At 41.3% G+C, this 24,830-nt stretch overlaps 2 protein-coding genes across 2 annotated transcripts in view; both read left to right on the top strand.

The window, feature by feature from the left end:
- The window catches only part of LOC138957956 (carbohydrate sulfotransferase 8-like), a 129,603-nt gene extending 107,346 nt beyond the window's left edge, over positions 1–22,257 (top strand). Inside the window, exons 2-3 of the mRNA XM_070328976.1 lie at positions 15,182–15,311; positions 19,339–22,257. Coding sequence (XP_070185077.1) covers positions 15,188–15,311; positions 19,339–20,618 — 1,404 coding nt within the window. The 5' untranslated portion in view covers positions 15,182–15,187 and the 3' untranslated portion in view covers positions 20,619–22,257. The remainder of the gene's footprint in view (positions 1–15,181; positions 15,312–19,338) is intronic.
- Positions 5,634–7,627, top strand: LOC138957959 (uncharacterized). Its single transcript, XM_070328977.1, has 3 exons — positions 5,634–5,807; positions 6,170–6,320; positions 6,839–7,627. Exons 1-3 carry the CDS (start codon positions 5,680–5,682, stop codon positions 6,977–6,979), a joined length of 420 nt encoding a protein of 139 aa, XP_070185078.1. The 5' UTR covers positions 5,634–5,679; the 3' UTR covers positions 6,980–7,627.
- Positions 22,258–24,830: the final 2,573 nt, after the last annotated feature.

Raw genomic sequence — 24,830 nt, 5'->3', positions numbered from 1 at the left:
TCAAAAAAATTAATTTCCAATTCATATTGCTTTCACTGGTGCTATTCCATTTTGAAACCGCGGATGGAATATCGTTAGACTGCACAAACACCTTCTTCACAACATGGTTTCCTTTTTTTATCACTGACCACACTCTACTATCCACTGATTCATGCTGACAATTCAATGTCTTAAAATTCAATTTCTTCTGATAGCTTTTCACAGCGGATATAATTCCACAATACAACAAAATATCACTTTTAACATTGGGAAATAATTCAGAAAATTCTTGATAATTCAAATATTTACCCTCCAAATTTACTAAATGTTTCACGTGTACAATTCCTTCTTCATGCCAACTCTTATAATAAATGCTTCTTTTACCTCTCACTATGTTATCATTATAAAAAAGACATTCGTACAAAAATTCATCAATATTAACGGGTAAACATTTTGCATATAACTTTTCATAATGCTTTAACACATCTTGCCAAAACTTGTTTTTCACCGTATTTTTCAACACTTTTATATAATTGCTACCAACCAGATTCACAATATTTAGTTCTGGATACATATCCATAACAAATGTCTTCAAACATGAATCACCACAAACAACTTTTCGCATCCAATCGATCTTCAATGTTGACAAAAATACATAAATATTCACCATATTTAACCCCCCTTCTTCAAGGGGTTTACACACTACTGTCTTTTTAATTTTTGCTCTTTTACCACTCCATAAAAAATCAAATAACAACTTATCCAATTCTTTCAATAAGTTGCTATCAGGATCGGGCAGACACATAAACAAATGTGTAATCTTTGACAATACAAGGGTTTTAATAACTATTATTTTACCTAGTGGGGTAAGATGTCTCTTTCCCCATACATATAAAATCTTTTTAATATATTTTAATTTATCCTGATAATTAATGTGAACAATACATTGTAAATCAACCGAAAAATGTATACCCAAAACCTTAAAAATACCAGGGTTCCAGCAAAAATTTTGATCTTGTAAAAATCTAACATGCGAATTCTTTCTACTACCTATCCAAATAACATTTGTTTTATCGTAATTCATATTCAAACCAGACATATTTGCGAACAGTTTAAGTGTACGTATAGCTTCTACAAATGACTCTTTACTTCCATCTAAGTAAAGGGTGGTGTCATCTGCAAACTGCGACAGTAAAACATCTCGTTCTTTTAATCTAATCCCTTTAATTTTATCATTTTGTCTAATCATTAAAGACAAAATTTCTGCACAAATTAAGTACAAATAAGGTGAAAGAGAATCCCCTTGTCTAACGCCTCTGTGTATCTCAAACCATCCAGTATAATGGCCATTTACAGTTACACATGTAATAATATGATTATAAAAAGTCTTTACCCACTGTCTGAGTTGCGGTCCAAAGTTAAAAAAATCAAGACTTTTCTCAATAAAGGACCAAGAAATACTATCGAAAGCTTTTTGGAAGTCAATCGTCAACAAGAGACCAGGAATATTATGCTCTTCTGTGTACACGAGTGTATCAAACAGTTGACGTATGTTTTCACTAATACATCTGCCTTTGAGAAATCCCTTTTGGTCTTCATGTATCAACATTGGCAAAACTTTTTTAAGTCGGTTTGCAATACAGGTAGAGGCAATTTTATACACAGTGTTCAATAATGTAATAGGACGCCAGTTTTTTAAATACTGTTTAGGTTTACCATCTTTGGGGATACATGTAATTATTCCTTGTCTCTGGGTTATTGACATCTCTCTTTGTTGAAAACTACAATTTACTGAACGGACAAGAAAAGTACCAATATCATTCCAAAACATTTTAAAAATCTCTGTAGTAAATCCATCTGAACCTGGGCTTTTATCGTTTTTCATTGAGCGAAGGGCTGCTAAGGCTTCAGCTTCTGTAATTATGCCCTCAAGCATCATACTTTCCTCTGGAGATAATTTAGAGGCATTTAAAAGACTAAGGTCAACATCCTCTACATTCCTGTCTGCATATAATTTATCATAAAACTGTTGAACTTCAATCATAATATCTTCCTGATTATATAACATCCTTCCTTCATCTGTTTCAACATAATTCATTGCTTTATTACAAAAATGTCGATTTTCCAAATTACAAAAATACTTACTAGCACGTTCGCCTTCATTAATCCATTTGACCTTTGATCTCACAGCCATTCCTTCACATTTATGAACCCGTAATTGCAATAACTCTCTTTGTTTTTCCTCAAGAGTGGTTAAATCTTCATCCCTAAATGTGGATTCTAAAACATTTATTTCTCTTAATAAATTTTCTTCTTTTTCTCTTTCTTTTTTCTTTTTAAAGGAGGCATATGAGATAGTTTTGCCACGTATCTCCATAAGGAGTACCTCCAAAAATAACTGGTCGTTTATTTCTAAATGTAAATCACAATTCAAAATATTCTCAATACCATCCAAATCATCAATCTTTGCATACTGTTTCTTGATATCCAATATCACTTTTTTAATGATATCTACATACTCCTTATCACGCAACAGCGAGTTGTTAAATTTCCAGTAGGGTTTGCCTCTAGGTTTCTCTTCAGATTTAAGTGAAATATACACTGGGCTATGGTCTGATCGATAACTCGAGCCTATATTCACTCCATTAAGTCTGTTCATTAAATTTTCTGACACAAGGAAATAATCAAGACGGCCTTGTTTTACAGTATTAAAGCGACGCCATGTATATCTCCTTTTCTCAGGATTCAGTTCTCGCCATACATCAATCAGTTCATGTCGTAACATCAAATCCTTAATTTTCAACCTTGACTTGGGGCGATTAACACCACTAACATAATTGCGTGCATCCAATTTTGTATTCAAAAGTACATTCCAATCTCCTCCCATAATCAATAAGTCATTTCCGATGGTCTGGACTTTACCCATCACTTCATCAAAAAATTCAGGGTGATCTCCACTGCTGGGACCATATATGTTAACAAGTGTAACTCTTATATCATTTAACTCAACATCCATAATGATATAACAACCATTATCATCCCGGATAACATTATGCATTTTATACATAAAATTATTATTAAATAATATAGCCACACAATTCTTATTTGTTTCTTTTCCTGCTACCCATACATTGTAACCCCAAGCTGAGCGAAGAAAGTTTTCGGCCTCAGTTTTAATATGGGTCTCCTGTAAAAAGTAAATATTACAGTTCTGGCTCCGTAAATATGCTAACACATCCTTGCGTTTCATATAGTCATGTACACCATTAACATTTACTGAACACAAGGTAACACAATTTCCCAAATTATTTGTCATGGATTAAATGGGAAATAATACACCATGTGGGCTATCTCCCAATCTTCCACAATAGAGATAGGAAGAACAGGGAGAACAATAAATAATACTTTCACAAACACAGAGACTAACATTTTCAATGTCGACCGTCATAATTACATAAATCTTGCACAATAAAGTCACTATATTCATAATAGTAATCACCCAAAAAGAGGAACACAGCAGAATGACATTCTGACTGCCAACCAGAAGCTGCGCAGTCGAAAGGCAGATGTATGGTACATATTTTAAAGGGGTTATACAGGAGAAGACAGGATTTACAAACAGCAAAACAGAGAAAACACAACAACAAAAACAACACCACCTGTGGCACATGCTGGTTTGAAGGAAAGAAGAGGTTACTGACAAAAATCAAAGTTGTTCTAAATAACATCTGAAAAAAAGGTGACAATAACATCATATGGCAGTCACCATCCAGGACATGAAACAAAAGCTGCTGCCCTCCCAGTTTATCTTCCATCCAGCAGAATAGCTCTTGAGACATAATACAGTGTTTTACAGCATGGATAACAAGTACAAAGAGTGAGAGCATACAACATAACATATTCTTACAAAAAGCAAAAACACTTACAAAGATAAGCAAAAGACAAAAATGTTTGTTTGTGAACATACCACAGGTTCTGCAGAAAAAGAGGACAGCTTACTCCAAGAACTGCTCCAGATACAGTCCACACCATCACACATAGTTGACTGTATCAAAGACTGAATGTGTGCCACTGTAGAAACAGGTTAAGGGGGCATCACACAAGTTAAAAGTAGCGTTTTTCTTCGTCTCAATGGCGTGGCAAGCTCGGAGTAGTTCTGTCACTATTTGTTCAAAAAAGCGTGAGAATCGACAATCTCAGAATCGACAATCTACAATCGTGTCACTGGTTGTTGTCTACTTTCGACGTCTGTGCCTGTGTCACTCATGTTGTCGTTGGAGTTGTCATTCCCTTCGCCAGTTTTACCTTCTGTTGATTGGTTTCTTCTTGCCGGGGGTGATGGCCTGTCTCGTGGTCCGGAGGGGGGATGAATATGACGTGGTGTTGAGGTCAGCTGCTGATCGTCGAGGTCACGTCTTGATGTAACGTGGATGATCCTTCCGTTCTTCGCCTTCACCAACACCTTTCCCCTTGTTGTCCAACATTGGCTGGTAACTGGAGACAGTCGCGCGTAGGTATACAACTGGTATATGTTCTTAGTCAGATCTTCAACTATGACGGGCGACCCACGTGTGTTTTGGGATGCTTTCAGATTTTTCCTATTTTTTATCACCTCGTCACGAACTTTTCTTGACATGAATCGAACAATCACGCCTCTTGGTGGCATTGTTCCCTCTCTCTTCTCTCTCCGCCCTAGTCTGTGTACTGCGTCGAGGTCTTTCTTTTGAATGTTGCGAAGCCCCAGTTTGTCGTGAAACAGTTTAAGCACAGCATCCTCACACTGGTCAGCAGTCTCAGTGTCCGGCTCAGAAAGGTGTACACGCGAAGTTTGTAATTTCTTGTGTATTGCTCAACCGCATCGCTCTTGTCGTCTGCTAGTCTCGCGCGGCGGAGTGCAATGTCAATGTCAGCTCTTAGATTCTCCTCCCTCCGCTTACTGGCAGTAACTTCCTTCTTCAGTTGCTCGTTTTCATTTTTTAACAAATGCACATCACCTCTCAGTTCTTCAATGATGTTGCTCAGCTTTTCGAGCTGATATCCATTACTGCACAACTTCTTCATCAAGTCCGCGTTTGTCACTTGTTCGTTAGCAGTGTCGCCCTGTTGTGTCACTGTCACTCCTGCTGCTTCGGTGTGTTGTTGGTTGGGTGAACTTGAGGGGCCGTGTCCAAAGTTAATCGGTAGGCTCTCTCTTGTGTCACTCGTGGCTCCGGTAGAAAAAGATCGATGTCGATTCGTAAGAGGTGTGAAGTGAGAAAGGATTGAGTTACTCACACTTTCAGTAGGCTTTGTAGGCTTTGTAGGCTGTGTTCTAATTTTCTTCGTTTTAGTTTTGTCAGCGCTGTCATCCAATGCTGACGAAGAGGTGTCTTGACTTGTGTTGCTATTTCCCTTTCCCGCGTTCCGCTTCGACTTTCCCCGGTTGACCGAGCTTCGACCCCCCGGCATTTCGTGTAAAAGGAGGAACAATTCTCACATTTTCTGTCCAATGTTCTGCTCAGAAAGGAGAGGCTTCCCCACTGTTACATGGTAGCTGATGGTAGCTGACCCTCGCTGGTTAATTAGCAGTTTAACAGGGTTAACTGCCAATTTCCGACGGAGCTCAGCAGAAGCACGTCTTCTCTCCTCAGCTGTGCGCATGCGTCTCGTGTTTATTTTGTTGTTTTGTCGATGTAAATTCAGCGATTATCGATTTTAACAATGGCATGTCACTGCCCGATGATTGATTGTGACAACGGAAGCTACCGTCTTCAAAATGGAAAGCTAAACTTTGCAAAATTCACCAGGTTCCACACGAGTCTGTGCTGTTCATGCCAACCACCGTTCAGGTAAGCGCAACACTGTAACAGTTCTTGATCAACTTATTTTATTGCCTGACATTCATGCGATTTATTGTTTTTTCTGCAAATTCCATAGCATGATTACAAAACCGTTTAGCTAGACCTGCATTTATACAGCTTTGAACGTTACAAAAACTGCACACCGGCACTGCATGAAATACTTGTCTGAATCTGCCGTGCATGAGATCAAAAAATGTGGCTCACTTTCTGTGTCAGTGTGTTTCCGTTTCTTTTCTTTTTTATTTTTTACTTCATGTTGTTAGAGCATGGCTGTGATTAAAAAGCAATAAAAATTGCTTTGTAGAGCCATAAATTGTTAAATCTGATATGCATCTGTCTGTTTTCAACAGCTTGCATCCGCATCCAACACACAAGAAGAACCCAGCACAAGCTTTTTTTTCACCTGCAAGGGTTTGTTCTCAACACTTTCTTGATGGCACACCAACTGCAGAGAACTCTTTCCCAACACAAAACTTGGGATACCCTGGATTTCAACTCAGAGTAAGTTTTTTTTTAAAATAACTTTGTTATATTTTGTGTGTATACGCAGTGAAGAAGATGGGAAGGAGTTGAATGTATTTGTTCACACATGCTGTTCCTAGTATCACTATGATGTGTCTGTGCCTTACAGCTTGAGTGATTTAATTGACTTTTCGTCTGTTCGTGTGTTTTGAAATCTGAACAAGAATGAATATCAATCAATATCAATATATGAGGCTTATGAATGTGGGAAGCCAAGCTAAGTTTTATGTGGGTGGTTTGTTTCCAGAGTGCGATTTGATCAACATTAGGAGAGCTCTCCATAGAAGCCAAAGGAACAAAAACAAGTGTACCGGGGAATTCACAGGGGGAGTTCTGTATTGCACTGAAAATGACTACAGTGGGTCCAAATGACCACCTTTATAAGTTGAAGTTGGGGGCATTGAACCCAAACGGACAACATATGTGGAGAACCCTGCATGAAGATGTAATACTACCATAAATACTGACAGAATGAACCCTGTTTGGCAATGTTTCAGACAGCAAGGGTGCCGATAGACATACCCCGACCAGAGCACCGGCTAGGCAGAAGAAAATGGGCAATGCGAGATCTGGAATTCCAGTTTGAGACGTGCCAGGCCCAAGGATCATCAAGGGAGAGGAATGGTGCAGCTAGTTGATTGCCAGAAAAGTGTGACTCTAGCCCTGAACAAGACCCATTCACAACAGAAACATTTCTGGGTGCTCTTGTTTTTGCTTATTTGTTGATAGTTTTTTTGTATAAGCAGATGCCAACTTAATGCACACCCGTTATGCGCAATCTTATTGCAATGATTAAGCTGACTAAGGAGAACAATAGACTGATGTTCAAACTACAGATTGCAAACATGGCTAAGAAAAAGAACGCAGACAGGAAAAATCCATGGTTATTCAGAAATCTGATTTCTCGCAGAACATATTATATTACACTGGTATAGCCACGATCAGTCTCTTACAATTAATTCATGGTTTTAGTGTCACCCTTTGCAACAAGAAGATGGCAGGAAAAAGTCAAAAATTCTAAAAAGACAAGAATTTTTAGCGATCAACCAATGAGTATCGACCCTAAACGTTAAGATGAGATGTTGTTTATGCAACAGAGACGAGGATTAGACCTTCAGGATCTTGCCTATCGGTTTCGCTAATACAGGTAGAATAAAGTACATGTCACCAGAGTGGCCAAGAGCAACCTTAAACAATTTACTGGTTTGTTTTCATTTGTTTGAATGTTTCTCTCTTCTTCCTGCGCACAGTCTTCTCTCCATGATTTTCATGTCCCCTGTGCATACCATAACATGTTCTGAGGAAAAATGTTTGTTTGGCTCACTTTCTGGAGGTGCAGGCATTTTCATCCAGTTCCCTGGGGGACATACAGCTACATCCAGCGTTGCCACTGGCAAACACTGCACAAACTATAAAGCAGAAGCAGAAGCTCTCATGCAGGCCGCCTCCTTCGTTCAGGACTCCGCAGACCCTTGCTACCAAGTTGTCTTCCTCTCGGACGCCCTTTCAGTCCTTCAGGCCCTAGAGAACGACAAACTCCCACAGCTGGCCAAAGCATTACAGATGGTCAGACAAACCAGAAGAGTTGTCCTCCAGTGGATACCAGCACACTGTGGGATACCAGGAAATGAAAGGGCAGACGAGCTGGCAAAAGAAGGAGCCGTGGAAGACCAACCTGAAAACAGTGTCAGCTTTAGTGAGCAGAAGACAATCATCAAGGCATTGATGAGGCCAAGGACAAACAGAGATGACTACCACACAATGTCCAGAGAGCAGCAAGTCAACCTCATCAGGCTGCGTACTGGCCACAACAGGCTCAATGCTCACATGAACCGAAAGTTCAAGCTGGCGCCATCACCAACCTGTGCCTGCGGTCAAGAGGACCAAACAGCGGAACACATCTTACAGCGATGTCCCTTACTAGATGAGGAACGAAAAGAAGTGTGGCCGTCACCAACTCCCTTGCAGACCAAACTATACGGCAGTCGACAGGAGTTGGAGAAAACGACAACATTTATCACCAGTGCTGGACTGATTGTGTAACCTCTGCGAACGCCAAGAAGAAGAAGAAGAAGACTTTCTGTGTGTGTCTTTATTGATGTTTGTATGATGCAATGAGTGTGTCAGAACAAAATCTGAGTTCTCGTACTTTGAAAGGGAGAATGAGAGACAAGACAAAGCATTACAGCACAAAGTCAAACATATCAGCACTTGCAAACAAAATGCACACAATACAGTCAGCTCAAAAAACTTTACTTATGTTGATAAACGTTATCACTAGCAGCAGATCAAATCTGATGACTTCATCCACATATTGGGAAGAAAGATATCTAGTTTTATATATCTATTTATACCATAAACACACATGTAGTAAAAGTCATATCTATAATGGTGTACACAGGAACCTTCCTTTTCAGAACTCCAAACAATAATCTGATAAAAACAAAATCCAGTACAGAAAAAGAGGGAGTCTTAAAATGTAGGTTTTGACAAGACAAACATTCATATTTTAGATGCGACCCACCCTACTACCTTTCAGGCTGAAAACTTACAGAAACGAAGCAGCTGTTCAACAATGTTGCTCTGCCCATTACATGTGTAAAGAGTAGAGCTTAATGCCTGGATCTGGCAAAGCTTTTACATGAGTTGACAAATTGTTGAAATTAGAGTCGTCAGGATTGTTTACTTTGTGGAAGGGTTGCTCTCCTTGTTTATCTGTGTGGTTTCATAGTTAAGAGGAAAAAGCTGTTTTGTTAATACCGCTTTCCCATACTTCTACTAGTTCCTCCTCCTAAGTTAGTTAGTTAGTTAGTTAGCTGTTGCTTTTTGGGTCCAGCGGACCATAATAGGCCAAATCAGGACCCCCTCCTCCTAAGTGCATCCTGTTGCTGCCTGTATCAAAACGGGCAACAGGATTGGATTACTTTGGGAACAGGAGGTTGTGATGGCTGGCTCTGGGTAACAGGTGGTTGTGATGGCTGACTCTTGGAGACAGGTAGAAGTCTCTTGGAGACAGGTAGAAGTCTCTTTCTGGTTTTGACAAAGATGCAATCAGGGGCTTCCTCCTCCAAAATGACTTGCAGCCTGTTGCACATAGTCAAAACACTGCCAAAAGGGAAAAAAGAAAATAATCAATACGAGAAAGAGAAAGGAGACAACAACTTTTACTAAAGCATCATTTAGGACAATTTACCAAGTTGTACATAACAAATTGCTCACAAATTTGAGTGCAACTTGCATGAAGAGCATTGCAAAATTAAGACAGTTACAGGGATGGCCAGATCTCAAAATCTTAACTTGCCAGACAGGCGAGTCATTTCAAGAAAGTCCAGTCCACCAAAAAGAATTGCTTGCCGGGTACAAACCACAGTTGCTATAACTGCATTGTTTAATTATAATGTTTTAAAACTAAAGTATACAGCCAGAAGTGTTGTATTTGACGAGAATTTTCACTAGCCAACCAGGCGAGTTGCCAAGCGGTTTTAACTAGCACAGCGGATTTTTTGTACTCGCCCCTGGCCATTAGTCAGATGATTTGACCATCCCTGGATTTAGAAAGTCTGTTCAGTCATTGCTGATTAACTGTATCACTATCAGTATCACTGCACTTTTTTTTTTTTAAATTATATGTATATATAACATATATTGCTGACAGCGACAGGCATAATTTTAGTGTGTATTAATACTAGTATGTTGGTTTTTTCAGATTTTGACACATTCCCTGTTCACCGCACCAAAATGTTGTTAGGCCGCACAAACCATCTTGCAATTCAACTTGAACCATTATTTTTTTCAAAAGTAAAGTGCAAATATGATTTATTTACAAAGAGTAGAGAGGTTTCCTACCTGTAAGCCTTTCCTCCTTAAAACTCGTTGACGAGGCGATGCATGAGGTCGAGCTCACACCCTCAGGCAGCCGCTGATAAAGACGCTTGGCCACAGGAATCGCCCATCTTGCTGCCTTTCAATCCAGTTGTGATGATGAATGGATCAGGATAAAGCACCCCTTTCACATACAACTTCTGCTTGTACTCCCGAAGAAGCACCCTCTCTGCATTTTCTGCTTCACGGTCGACAGGAATCCCATCTCCCAAGTTCCAAAGCAGAAAAAGATCTAAAAGTAAAGCAAAAAGGCCTTGAGATCAAATCAGTTTTTTGCACCTGTAGAAGGCATTCTTTTTTCCCCCTCATCACCATTTTGTATTTAAACTTAAGGCAAAGGGAGCCACTAAAATCTAAATTTGTATTTACTTCTACCATAGGCTAATGTTATATGCTTATGAAGTGGTAAGGCATATACGATTTCAAAACGGATAACGTTTTCAGTACCGTCACTGTCCGTTACCATGGAAACGGCAATCTCCAACTGCCAAAATGGGTTGCTAGGAACACGTTTTTTAGCTTCCCCTTAAATCATAGGAATGTGTTTTTTTGTATGTAGGATGTAGGAGTCCATAGTTGTGGAATGACAACAGGGATTTTTTCTAGGATGAATAGTTCTGATAAAATATTTTTTTTAGATGAATTATCATGTTTTTCAGCACAATTTTAGTAAATATGACCCGCCTGAACAGTTATTTATTAATTTAAAGAAAATTCCTGTTGTCATTCCACAGGTTGTCCTCTGATAAGCATGTCCCTTAAGTTTCATTGCATTCTGAACAGCTGTATTGAAGAAAAACAGTTTCCTAGAGAGCAGGTCATGCAAAAACGCTGAACAGAGAAACAAGGCCGAGAACATTTCAAAGCTCTTTCATTCACCCCAAATCAATGTTAACATAGTTCAGGTATTTTTCACAGACACCTGGTAACTACAGGCTTACCTAAAACTGCCCAGCAGCATATGCTGCACCCCCTTCTAGTCTGATGAGCTCATCCTGTCTTTTGAGTTTAGCTGCACGCACAGTGTCGCGTCTCTTGTTTAACTGATCTTTCTTGAACCTGAGGCTGCCAAGAACCCTTTTACACTTCTAGCCTTGTTTAGTCTTTTCATGTTACAGCCTGTTGTAAAGCCGTAGAACTGTGCAGTGTTGAGAGCAGCCGCTGGTTCAAAATTGAATTCCCTAGCCCAGCTGCTGTGACGACTGCAAACCGTACGCGATTTTTGCATGCAAATTTGTCCTTGGGGCAGCGAACCCAAACGCTGCTGTGGAGACCCTCATTAGAGTTTTGGGTTTTACCTGACACACATCTCTGAAGCAGTTGATCTTCGTCAGTCTCTGGTAAACTGGTTCTAGAGGAGGATTCAGCTTCTTGAAGTTGAGAGGTGTATGGACGAGTTTTGCGTGTGGTCCTGGGGGCTGGTAGAAGGACCATGACGCGGCACCATGGGGGCACAAGTCATGCTGTGGCTTGTCATCTGTTGAGAAGCCGTGACGCAGAGATGCCATCACTGCCCGTTTCATGTCTGCACCTGTCTTACCCCCCCCCCCCCCCTAATTGCCCGATTATAATATATCGTCAACTTCCTGATTGTATTCAGAGTCAGCTGATCATACCCTCGCCTTCCCAAAGTGATTCCTTTTTTGCGGCAGTCTGTCACAAGGTTGCGAAGCGCTGTTACAAGACGCTTGGAAACGTGATTGATGTACTCTTCTTTTTCGATGGTTACTTGATCTCCATAAGGCTTTATTTTGGAAAGTTTCTGGAAGGTTTTTGTGTCACCGTCTGACAGGATAACTGTGTATCGCAGATTGTGCTGCGACACTGACCTGCCCCACAGAACCCGAGCCGCCTCGACTTCCATGATGCCCGGCACTGGAACCTAAAAATAAAACCACCGTTTCAGTCAAAGTCAGCCACTGAATAGCAAACACACAAACACACACACACACAAAAGGCAATCAGCCACGTATCTACCAACATAGACGCTATTATTGCTTTTGTTCAGTACATGTATTACTATGCATGGATTAGTACCCAAACACACACACACACACACATGCATGCACACATGCATGCATGCACACACACACACACACACACACACACAAACACACACACAAGGCAATCAGCCACAGATCTACCATTACATAGACGCTATCATTGTTTTTGTTCAGTACATGTATTACTATGCATGGATTAGTACCCAAACACACACAAATACACACACGTACAGACACAGACACAGACACAGACACAGACACAGACACAGACACACACACACACACACACACACACACACGTACACTTCACATAGACAGCGCACACAAAACACTGACACACATTTTCACAAACACTTACAGATCTATGTAAAATTCAAACACAACACACTATCATCCCATTTCAACAAACGTCTTCACAAACGCACCATACACACATACTGTTTAGATCTACGCTCTCACCTGCAAAATTCTTGTCACAGATGTCCAGTTGTTTTACCAGCCAGGCAGCATACTCCAGGGGTTTCTCCTGGAGAAGTTTGTTTCCAGTTGTCTGGCAAACGTATGACAGTAGTTGCACATAACATGAGCGTCAAAGCAAATTCCAGTCAGCACGTCTAGACTACAGCACACCCTATTCCAATGTGGGACGAGTGCCCCCTGGTCAGCCATGATCCGTCGTAGCTTACACTGATATCAAGAACATCATCATCAGACAGTGTCATTCCATTGTGCGTTGCGTGTATCTGTCTGACCTGACGGACAGCCTCACTGAATACTTTCTCCTCCAGTAGATCTACATCAAGTCGTTGATAGAGTTTATCAGCTTTCTTCTGGAAGGTTTTGTGATCCATGCCTACCAAATCTAAACTTTCACAAAATTTGTAAAATTGTTGAGCACCTAGCCCACATATCAAGGAGTCTGGACGAATAAACGGCTTGCCTGATGAGACCATAATCCGTTTGACCGCTTTCTTTGGAAGCAAGGTATCCAGCGGTACCTGGAACAACTTCCTCACACGTTGAACAAGAGACATGCGCGTTCACTGCAAGGCCGTGTCCCTGTTTTGAGTCTGGGCATAGTGACAGCGTCGGCTGTTTACATTGCGGACAACAAAGTTCGTTTACAAGTCAATACCATCAAAGGTTTCCAAATCAACAAGACATCTCCTTGTTTGGGAAGCCTCTGGACCTGTCGCTTTTGACCAGTGGCTGCTGTGTAGGCCTATGTGTTCGTCTTGAATTGTTTTCGCGTCAAACCGCCAAGAACACACTCTCAGTCCTGACGCAGAATTTGATCTGCATGCCACAGCGGTCGATCCAGATTTTGTGCGCTTGGTCACCGATTGTGTTTTAGTTGTTCTCTTGTCTCTGCAACTCTTCAGTTGTTGTCTTCTCGTACACTTGCCTTTATGATGTGTTTTTCGGAGCGTTGATCTTTTCACACGTGCCATTTTTCTAAGCAAACTTAGTCGAAAACTAAACGCGGTGAGCAGACGACTTTTAAAACGCGAAAAGCCACGCGAGCCTATCTGACCAATCGTGGCCAGGTATTTACGTCATACCCCCTTATATGGAAAGTGTCTGTGGTTTGCTTGTTTGAAAAATAGGGGGGTTTCCCCAGGAGAATCCATATTTAACCGAAAATAACCGCCGAATGACACAGGGGAGAGAACTGCTGTTCAAACGGTATACGACGTTCCCGCGTTGGGCGAGCAGAAATGTCTGTTGTCAAGGGTTGAAAATCGGAATTTTTATCGGAAGAGTGAATGAAAAGACAGAAAAATTCGCCGGGTTGGTGCAAAGAAATATGTTTTTAGAGACTTTGATGAATTTGTATAGTGTAATCATATGCATTTCATGAAAGTAGACAGATTGAAAGGTGCAAAACTGCTAACAACTCAAAATGGCTGTTTAAGTCCCATCACTCTAAATTTCAGTGGCGCACTTCGCCTTAAAATACTCACTGGGGTAAGCTTAGCAGCTATACAAACTGGCAGTGGCAACTTAGTATGCATGTTTGCTGTTTCTTATAATCTTACCCGCACGTCAGATTGAAAATGGAAAACTTTAGCATACACTATCGCAACATGTAGCCTATGCATCACGAATCGGAATATAGTTATGCTTCACTGATAGTAAGTTAGATTCCGTGGACAGATCAACGGCACTTATTCAAGTTTTTCACTTTAATCAACTGAAAAGTTAAGCGTATCTGAAGAGAGAGCACTTACTAAGTTACTGTTACAGTGTTAGTGTTACAACTTACAGGGCAGAAAACCGGTCTTGGGAATGAACAACACATCGCATCATTGCAAAGAGTAAATAACGACAGAAATAAAACTTACCTAGCTACAAGTTCCTTGTGTGCACCTTCCACACTCTTTTTCCGTACACACGACAAGGTTTTCGATGCTTCAGTACTCCACAGTCGCACCTTCTGGATGGAAATCTCGCTCAAATCGCACATGGTTGAAGTTGCTGAGAAGCTACGAACGACGCGTTGTTTACTCGAGAAAAAAAATGCTGCGCATGCGCACTGTCGCAATGGCCGCGGAACTGTTTAGTGGTGTATTGGCCCAGTATTGCTTTTTTTTATGGCCAGCTTTGCCAAACTTGCCAGCAAAAAAACACAAATGGCCCAGTTCTGGCATGTTTATTGGGTAAGTTTAAGATAACCGTATTATGTTTTGACAAGATTGAGAAGTGCTTTCTTGAGTTGGGGAAGTCTTGACTTTAACAGACTCGTACAAAAGACCTACAAAAGTCTGAGAAAATCAGGTGGCTACTAAAATACCAGCATCGGGCCACTAGTGGTATACCATATCTGGCCTAATTACGACATGCCCTAATTGGCCAAGTTGTACCAAGGTTGGGAGGGGTGGGGGGGGGGGGGGGGTCTTACATGGGGAGTTCCACTGTACACATGAGTTGGTACGTGACATCTTTCTGTTTCAGATCCGGATGTGTCGGAAGCTGTGTAGACGATGCAATTTCGTCGGCTTGAGTGTGACGTTGCTGTTGGTGACGTCATATCTGCTCTTTTACGCGGGGCCATTCTCATTTCATAACAGCCTGCAATTTCCAGGTTCGATTTTGTTTTTGGTTTGAGATGGGATTCTGCTTGAAAAAAATAGTAATGTCGTTCTATGTAAAAAATAAAGTAGATGTGTACTGCCGGGCAGTACATACCCCAAGCGAAGTCGTCCATCTGTGTGTACATGATTCTCTCTCTCTCTCTCTCTCTCTCTCTCTCTCTCTCTCTCTCTCTCTCTCTCTCTCTCTCTCTCTCTCTCTCTCTCTCTCTCTCTCTCTCTCTCTTAAAATGTGTCATCGATGACGTGTTTTCATACTTGCTAATGCGGCAGGCTAATCATGACGTCAAATTGAAACTTCTTGAAGTCTCTCAGAAAGGGACATGAAAACCATGTGGGGGTTACTGGTTTGGGCTGAAAAAAAACCCAACTCCACCTAAAATTCAAGCGCCTATGGGGCTGAATTATGCAGCATAAATTGTGAAACATCAGGATATCTCACACTTTCAATTCTGCCATCATGTCAAATCTGACAACAAACCTACCCACAAAATGTCATAAATATCGGTGTAGAATTGAGACTTAACGGTTTTCAACTGCCAAAAATAAGTTTTTTTGACTGGAATAGTTTGTCTTGAAATTCAGTTTGGGACAACGGACCCACCCACTAAATTTCATAAAGATAGGTGAAAATTTAAATGTAACGGTTTTTAACTGCCAAAATTATGTTTTTCTTCTGGAAAAGTATGGAGTGAAAATCAGTTGGGGACAACGAACCTACCCACAAAATGTCATAAATATCGATGAAGAATTGAGATTTAACGGTTTTTAACTGCCAAAAATAAGGTTTTTTGTCTGGAAAAGTATGTCTTAAAATTCAGTTTGGGACAACGGACCCACCCACTAAATTTCATAAAGATAGGTGAAGAATTGAAATTTAACGTTTTTTAACTGCCAAAATTATGTCTTTCTTCTGGAAAAGTATAGAGTGAAAATCAGTTGGGGACAACGAACCTACCCACAAAATTTCATAAATATCGGTGAAGAATTGAAATTTAACGGTTTTTAACTGCCAAAATTATGTTTTTCTTCTGGAAAAGTATGGAGTGAAAATAAGTTGGGGACAACAAACCTACCTTTAAAATTTCATAAGAATCAGTGAAGAAATAGGATTTAACGATTTTTTAACGGCCTTTAAATCATTGGTGATGTCATCATAACCCAGTCGTTGTAGTTGTCGTCGTAGTTGTTGGTGTTGTTGTTGTTGTCATGTTCGTTGTCGTGATTGTTGTTGTTCTCGTGTTGTTGTTTTTGTTGTTGTTGTTGTTGTTGTTGTTGTTGTCGTCGTCGTCGTCGATGTCATTTGTTGTTGTTGTTGTTATCGTCGTCGTCGTCGTCATCGTCGTCGTTGTCAGAGGTTATTTCTAAAGATTTCATTGATAGTCTTTGTTCTCGTCACCAAGACTTGCTAAGAACAAGCTTGGAACAGCAAGAGTTCCAAGAACAAGATTAGAACAACTCATTACATCATTACCAGTACGTCATTTGTATTTAGAACACACTTTAGAAAAAAACTCTTCAGCTACAAACCAGTCACCCTCACATTTCCGAGGTGTTTGTCTAAACCACTTACTGAAATGTTTTGAGGTTTAATGACCATACACATGTTGAACCGGTGAGTGTCTTCCGCTGCTTAATTCGCAAATAACTATTTTATTAAAGTCCGCTTGAAACGCTCAAAGATGAAATTCCATGTTAAAAAGTGACAAAAGTTTCACATTTTCCCGTTGTAACAGCTTCCGATGATATTATATGAAAATTCTGATCCTCTGAGAGGATTCCCCGAAACAAAATCAGTTTGTACGCCTAATTTTAATAGAATTGTCCAAACAGTGTCGCTAATATTGTGCTAAAAGATGAATTCTAGAACAATGTTCACAGACAGACACCACTTGGCAAAAAAAATTTCAGTGCTGGGAGATGAAAAAAAAAACTACCTCGCTACGCGCGGGCTCCGCCCGCGCTCCGCTTGGATTAAAAAAAATAGAATATGACATACGTAAGTAACGTTGTTCACATTCATTAGCAAATCATATTTAATCAGAAGCTAATCAAACAGAATTTGTCAACAACCATTACAGTCGACGCGCGGTGATACAAGCGCCCTTTGGGCTTTCCCCAAAAGCCGATGTTACTAAAATTAGAATAGGACATCTGGGAAACCGTTTTAGAGAGGTACTCTTTTTGTGCTAACCTTTGATTATTTCTATCTTCTGTACACAAGCTTTCAAATGAGGAAAGCGGAAGGAAATAAAAGAAATAGAGTTTAGAAAAAGAAAAAAAAGTTGTAAAATTAAAACAAACAAGTCGCGTAAGGCTAAATTACTACATTTAGTCAAGCTGTGGAACTCACAGAATGAAACTGAACGCACTGCATTTTTTCACAATGACCGGAGTCCGACGCTCGTGCAAAACGCAGTTTGTTTGTTCGTTCATGGGCTGAAACTCCCACGGCTTTTACGTGTATGACCGTTTTTACCCCGTCATTTAGGCAGCCATACGCCGCTTTCGGAGGAAGTATGCTGGGTATTCTCGTGTTTCTACAACCCACCGAACTCTGACATGGATTACAGGATCTTTTTCGTGCGCACTTGGTCTTGTGCTTGCGTGTACACACGGGGGTGTTCGGACACCGAGGAGAGTCTGCACACAAAGTTGACCCTGAGAAATAAATCTCTCGCCGAACGTGGGGACGAACTCACGCTGACAGCGGCCAACTGGATACAAATCCAGCGCGCTACCGACTGAGCTACATCCCCGCCCTGCAAAACGCAGTGAAACTGACGAGCCTGTTTCGCGCGGTAGTGGTTTCGCTGTGCTGCATAGCACGCTTTTCTGTACCTCTCTTCGTTATAACTTTCTGAGCTTGTTTTTAATCCAAACATATCATATCTATATGTTTTTGGAATCAGGTATCGACAAGAAATACGATGAAATTGTTTTTAAATCGATTTCGGAAATTTTATTTTGATCATAATTTTTATATTTTTAATTTTCAGAGCTTGTTTTTAATCTGAATATAACATATTTATATGTTTGTGGAATCAGAAAATGATGAAGAATAAGATGAACGTAAATTTGGATCGTTTTATAAAAAGATAATTTTAATTACAATTTTCAGACATTTAATGACCAAAGTCATTAATTAATTTTTAAGCCACCAAGCTGAAATGCAATACCAAAGTCCGGCCTTCGTTGAAGATTGCTTGGCCAAAATTTCAATCAATTTGATTGAAAAAATGAGGGTGTGACAGTGCCGCCTCAACTTTTACAAAAAGCCGGATATGACGTCATCAAAGACATTTATTGAATATCTGGGGATATCATACCCAGGAACTCTCATGTAAAATTTCATAAAGATCGGTCCAGTAGTTTACTCTGAATCGCTCTACACACACACACACACACACACACACACACACACACACACACACACACACACACACACACACACACACACACACACACATACACACACACACACTCACACACACACACACACACACACACACACGCAGACAAAAATAAAGAAGATGAGAACAAAAACACCAAACAAAACCCAAACAAACAAACCCAGCAACAATCTCAGATGCCAGGAGATTGGTTCCGAATCACACTCACTCTTGATGCACATGTATGCATTGTTTGTTTGTTTGTTTGCTTAACGCCCAGCCGACCACGAAGGGCCATATCAGGGCGGTGCTGCTTTAACATATAACGTGCGCCACACACAAGACAGAAATCGCAGCACAGGCTTCATGTCTCACCCAGTCACATTATTCTGACACCGGACCAACCAGCCCTAGCACTAACCCCATAATGCCAGACGCCAGGCGGAGCAGCCACTAGATTGCCAATTTTAAAGTCTTAGGTATGACCCGGCCGGGGTACGAACCCACGACCTCCCGCTCACTGGGCGGACGCCTTACCACTAGGCCAACCGTGCCGGTTTATGTATGCATTGAGAGCGCTTACTTCCTATAGTTTCTAAAACCAAACCCTCTGCTGCCTGTGTTTCAGACAAAGCAGCAAGACAGACACGGAAACCAGAACAGACCAGAGACCTGGCGGACACGCCAAAGACCCCAGGCAGTGCCATCCAGTCTCCCATACACGCCGGAAAGAACCCCGCAAGAAACCCAGCCGTCGACAAAGCAGCAACACCACCGGCTACTGTAACACCGACTCCTCCCTTCCCAGCGAGCCCTGCCGAGCTCTTCCGAACGCGTGACGTGTCCGGCGAAGATCCGGAACTGCTGAACGAACTTTACGAGCGGGCCCGAAGAGCGGACGAAGTGTGCCGACAAGACCACGCGGGGAGCAAGCAGGGACGCGTGACGGGCTTGTTCACGCACGAGGCGTCACGCGTGGCCTACTGCTTCCTGCCCAAAGCGGGCTGCACGTTCTGGATCCGCGTGTTCTCCTACCTTCACAACTTCACGGGCGACGTCGTGGACTCCCCGTGGAAGATCCCGCGCCTGAAGGTCCACCAGAACCGGCACTCACACGGCGTTGGGTGGGCGGGGGTGAAAAGGGCGGCGGAGAGCTACCTACGCTTCATGTTCGTGCGGCACCCCTTCTCCCGCCTGTGGAGCGCCTACCTCGACAAGCTCTTCCTGCCCGACTTCTGGTCCGAGATCGGGGTCCCCGCCGTGCGTCGCCTCAGAGGCAAGAACGCCACGGCGCACGCGCTGAAATGCGGAAGTGACCTCACGTTTCCCGAGTTCGTGCAGCACAGCCTGACAACGTACGAGCCGCACTGGGAGCCCATCTACCTTCGCTGCGATCCGTGTCAGTACAGACCCGCCGTGGTCGGCAGCATGAAGACCTTCGCGCGCGACAGCCTGTTCCTCCTCAGGCAGATGGGTCTGGAGTGGGTGCTCAAAGACCTTGACCGTGACGACCAGGAGGAGAAGGAGCTGTCCACGCTCGTAAAATACAACTTCAACCGTATCCGTTCCTTGAAGTTCTACCAGCGGTGCGTCAACGACGATCAGCTGGCATCCTTGCTGTGGAAGACGTTCCAGAAGAACGGCTACATCCCCAAGAACGTCAACTACCATCAGCACAACACCAACGCATCATCGCAGTCTTCCGCGAACTTTTCTGTGAGCGACTTTAGAGATAGAGTGGTGAAGACGTTCAGGGCCTCGCTGCCCTTGCAGGGTGAGCTGAAGAAGCAGAAGAAGGCTTTTCTTCGAGACGCCTTTGACTCCTTACCGTACGGCCTGATGAAGAAGGTGAAGAAGAAGTATGAACGGGACATGCTGTTCTTTGGATTTGACGAAGAAAATTACTGATGTGTTGACAGGGTTTATGATCTTCTCTAAGCAGAAGCATGCAAACGGACAACTCAACAAACAAATAAAGGAGGAGAGGAAGAAACTATTTCCGCTTTGACCAGCACTAAGAGGTACCAAACAAGTAGACACCTGCCAACGCACTTCAAACATAACAACACGGAAAAACTGCATTTCCAATGAGAAAAAACTGTGACCCTTTTGTGAAGATGGGATCTTGTTCATTATCCATTGGTTTTACCTGAGGGGGGAAAAACATGCATGTCACTTTCGTCCCAGCTCACGCCTTGACCTCTGTAAGCCTATCATGACCGGGCGAAGTAGACTACGCGAAGTAGAGGGCCCCAAAGGGTTTAAAATCGTGATCGTGATTGGCGTTTTTTGTCCTTTCTGTGACCGTGATTGCTGAAATTTCCATTTCTGTGATCGTGATGGGACTTCGCCCGTGATCCGTGATGACCAAAAAATCAAGTCTCGTGATCGTGATCGTCATTTGTTTTCGTGATCGTGATGGGCATTATTGCAAAACATTTTATTTTCAACGTACGTTTTTCACAGCTCTGTATCACTCTATGATCCTCTATTCGTCAAGGTGTTTGTGATCGTGAAAACAAAAATCAAGGTAACTGTGATCGTGAAAACAAAAATCAAGGTAACTGTGATCGTGAAAACAAAAGTCAAGGTAACTGTGATCGTGAAAACAAAAATCAAGGTAACTGTGATCGTGAAAACAAAAATCAAGGTAACTGTGATCGTGAAAACAAAAATCAAGGTCACTGTGATCGTGAAAGCTAAAATGTTCCTTCCCGTGATCGTGATGATACCCCCCCCCCCCCCCCCCCCCTTTGGGGCCCTCGAAGTATACATCGCGAAGCTGGCCGCAAGAAGCTTTAGCACTGAGTTTTTGGTAAAAAGACTTCGCGAAGTCGACTTCGAGTTCGACTGAAGACCGCATATACTGCTATAACGTGGAAAGCAAAACAAACAAAAAACAAGTCGCTTAAGGCGAAAATACAACATTTAGTCAAGTAGCTGTCGAACTCACAGAATGAAACTGAACGCAATGCAACGCAGCAAGACCGTATACTCGTAGCATCGTCAGTCCACCGCTCATGGCAAAGGCAGTGAAATTGACAAGAAGAGCAATGTCTTTTTACAAAAAGTAGATCAACACAAACACCTTGGAGTAATTTTACAGAGCACCTGCAAGTGGGATGACCACATCCAAAGTATAGTTAAAAAAGTGAATTTACTGATTAATTGTTTACGATTTTATAAATATAGATTAAGTCGAAAAAGTTTGGAAATAATGTATAAGTCTTTTATTTTACCCCATTTTGACTACGCAGATGTTGTTTGGGATAATTGCACTAAGATAATGGCAGATGCTTTAGAAAAATTACACTTAGAAGCCCTACGAATTATAATAGGTGGAGTTAAAGGCACTAGCCATGCAAAGCTGTATGAGGAAAGTGGGCTATGTAGCCTTGAAGAACGAAGGAAAAGACATAAATTAATTGTCTTTCATAAGATGATACATAACAAATGCCCCCAGTACTTAGTAAATGTATTGCCCCCTCTTGTAGTTGATATTAATCCGTATCATAGACGAAGACCATTAGAAAGACACGTGCCTCCTCATAGAATTATTCCTCAACTCTTTTATCCCAAAAACGACTGTACTGTGGAACACCTTACCAGATAACATTAAAATGACCACCTCCTTGAGCGAGTTCAAAAATTATTTGTCAAGTGCTGATTTTAAAGTACCATGCCATTATTATTCTGGAGAAAGATTTGAACAAGTACATCATTGCAGATTGCGTATTGGTATGAGTGATTTGAATTTTGATTTATGTAAGCGGCACCTTAAGGATTGCCCTCAATGCGAGTGTGGTTATCCCAGCGAGACTGCTGAACATTACTTATTGCATTGTCCCATGTATAGAGATATAAGATTATTGTCCATTGATAATTTGACAAATGATTATAAGTATATCGAAATATTATTGAAAGGCATCCCGCAATATTTACGAAATGTCAACCAGATCATATTCATAACTGTACAGGACTATATTAGACAGACGGGCAGGTTCCGTAACTGAGCCTCTATATTTCACTCATAACATTTATTAGACACTGTCATGTGACATGCTGCCTGACAAATCTTTCCCCATAACCTCTCTCATGTTCTTTTGTTGTTTTTCGACTTATTAATTATGCCTCGATTTATGCGCAATGTAGGCAGGTTTCACGGTAATCAGACTCTTTGATGTGTGTAAACTTTGCCTTCAAATTACTTGCTTACTGTGTTGATTTTCATCATTTTTTCTGCTTGGCATGAGTAAGTATGGTATTTGCAATACAAAAAAATAAATAAAAGCTAAAATGTTTGTGTTTGAGCAATTATTTGAGCGAGTTTTTCGAAGCGAACGTGTGAATCCTGACAGACACCATTTCCTTCTGTCACATGACCCCATCTCAAAGTGTGATTCAACAGACACGAAAATAACACACAAAACTTATGATAATGGGGTTATTAATTCAATTAATACACAAGGTTAGTCTCTGACTAGATAAAATAGGGAAAAAATATCAAATGGGAGCATAAAACCGTTTCTGGAAAAATTTTCAATCGCCACCGAAAGTGTCTGTCAGTAAAAAAAAAACCACGTGCTTTGTTTGCAAAGCAAAGCCTAATTTTACACATCGCGTGCTTTTGTCTGTTATTCTTGCTTGTGAACATCAATTTATTGATGTTCTTCACTGGAAAGCAGGTGTATCATCAACAGTATCACAAAATCGCAAAGAATGAACATTTTTGTTGTGATCCGACCGGTGTCTGTAGACTGAATCACACGTTCGGCAAACTTTGTTTTTAACGGAAATAACCGAGCCTTTCATCGGAAACGACGTTTCAACCGCTTCAGATCGTCTGCAGGAAGAAAAAGAGGAATGCGATACCCAGTGAGTAAAACATTTAATCGTTTTTAGTGCCTTTTGATCAAGTTTTGTTGCGTCTGTCAGCAACGTTCGTCAACCCAACGTTCGACACAGCGACGCACGCATACGGATTTGCAGCGTTTGCATTCGGAAAGTGAGGGATTTGTGAGTTCGTTTGCATAATTTCAATCGCTAGTAGGTTTTCCCTTCGTCTCCCATTGTTGTGTTTGCATGTTATTGGCATTTCATTGTGTAAATTGAAAGTTTGTGAGTAACAGTAGTAGGCCTACAATCTGTCGAAAGTTGGCGACGCTGACAGACGGAAATATCGAACGTTGCCTTCAATGACAGAAGGGCTTGGTGATCGTACTTTCGATTCGTAGGAACACAATATGGAGACAGCAATGTGCGCTCGTTACCACAACGGTCATGAACCGGTGTAACACAACATTTTTACTCCACGAAAAATTGACTCCGGAGTAAACTTCCAGTAAAAATCTTGTACGAAAAAAGAACTCCACAAGGAACTAAATTTTTACTCCCCAAATATTTACTCCCAGTAAACATCTCGTACGAGAAACTTAGGGCCTACTCCTTCGTTTATAATTCGCGCAATATCCCATTTACGTGCAATCCCGTTTTGCCGCCGTCCCATTTTGGCGACATTTCACAAGCCAAGCGTCATCTTACTACCGCATCCCATTTTGGCGCAATCCCGTTTCGCCGCTATCCCATTTTTTTATTTTTATTTTTATTTTTACATTTAGTCAAGTTTTGACTAAATGTTTTAACGTAGAGGGGGAATCGAGACGAGGGTCGTGGTGTATGTGTGTGTGTCTGTCTGTGCGCGTGTGTGTGTAGAGCGATTCAGACCAAACTACTGGACCGATCTTTATGACATTTGACATGAGAGTTCCTGGGAATGATATCCCGGATATTTTTTTTCTTCTAAAAATACCTTTGATGACGTTATATCCGGCTTTTTTTAAAAGTTGAGGCGGCACTGTCACACCCTCATTTTTCAATCAAATTGATTGACATTTTGGCCAAGCAATCTCCGAAGAAGGCCGGACTTCGGTATTGCATTTCAATTTGGTGGCTTAAAAATTAATTAATAACTTTGGTCATTGAAAACCTGAAAATTGTAAAAAAAAATAATTTGTTTTTAAAACGATACAAATTTACGTTCATCTTATTTTTCATCATTTTCTGATTCCAAAAACATATAAATATGTTACATTCGGATTAAAAACAAGCTCTGAAAATTAA

The sequence above is a fragment of the Littorina saxatilis genome, unplaced genomic scaffold, assembly GCF_037325665.1.
Source record: "Littorina saxatilis isolate snail1 unplaced genomic scaffold, US_GU_Lsax_2.0 scaffold_150, whole genome shotgun sequence".
Lineage (NCBI taxonomy): Eukaryota > Metazoa > Mollusca > Gastropoda > Littorinimorpha > Littorinidae > Littorina > Littorina saxatilis.
Note: the sequence above shows the minus strand (reverse complement) of the source record. Positions and strands in the feature narration are given on the sequence as shown.

Excerpts from the sequence above, each read along its gene's own strand:
- LOC138957959 (XM_070328977.1), top strand. The coding sequence starts at position 5,680 with ATGGCATGTCACTGCCCGATGATTGATTGTGACAACGGAAGCTACCGT. Across the intron at positions 5,808-6,169 it reads TCATGCCAACCACCGTTCAG|CTTGCATCCGCATCCAACAC; the intron begins GTAAGCGCAACA and ends TGTTTTCAACAG. Across the intron at positions 6,321-6,838 it reads ACCCTGGATTTCAACTCAGA|ACAGCAAGGGTGCCGATAGA; the intron begins GTAAGTTTTTTT and ends GCAATGTTTCAG.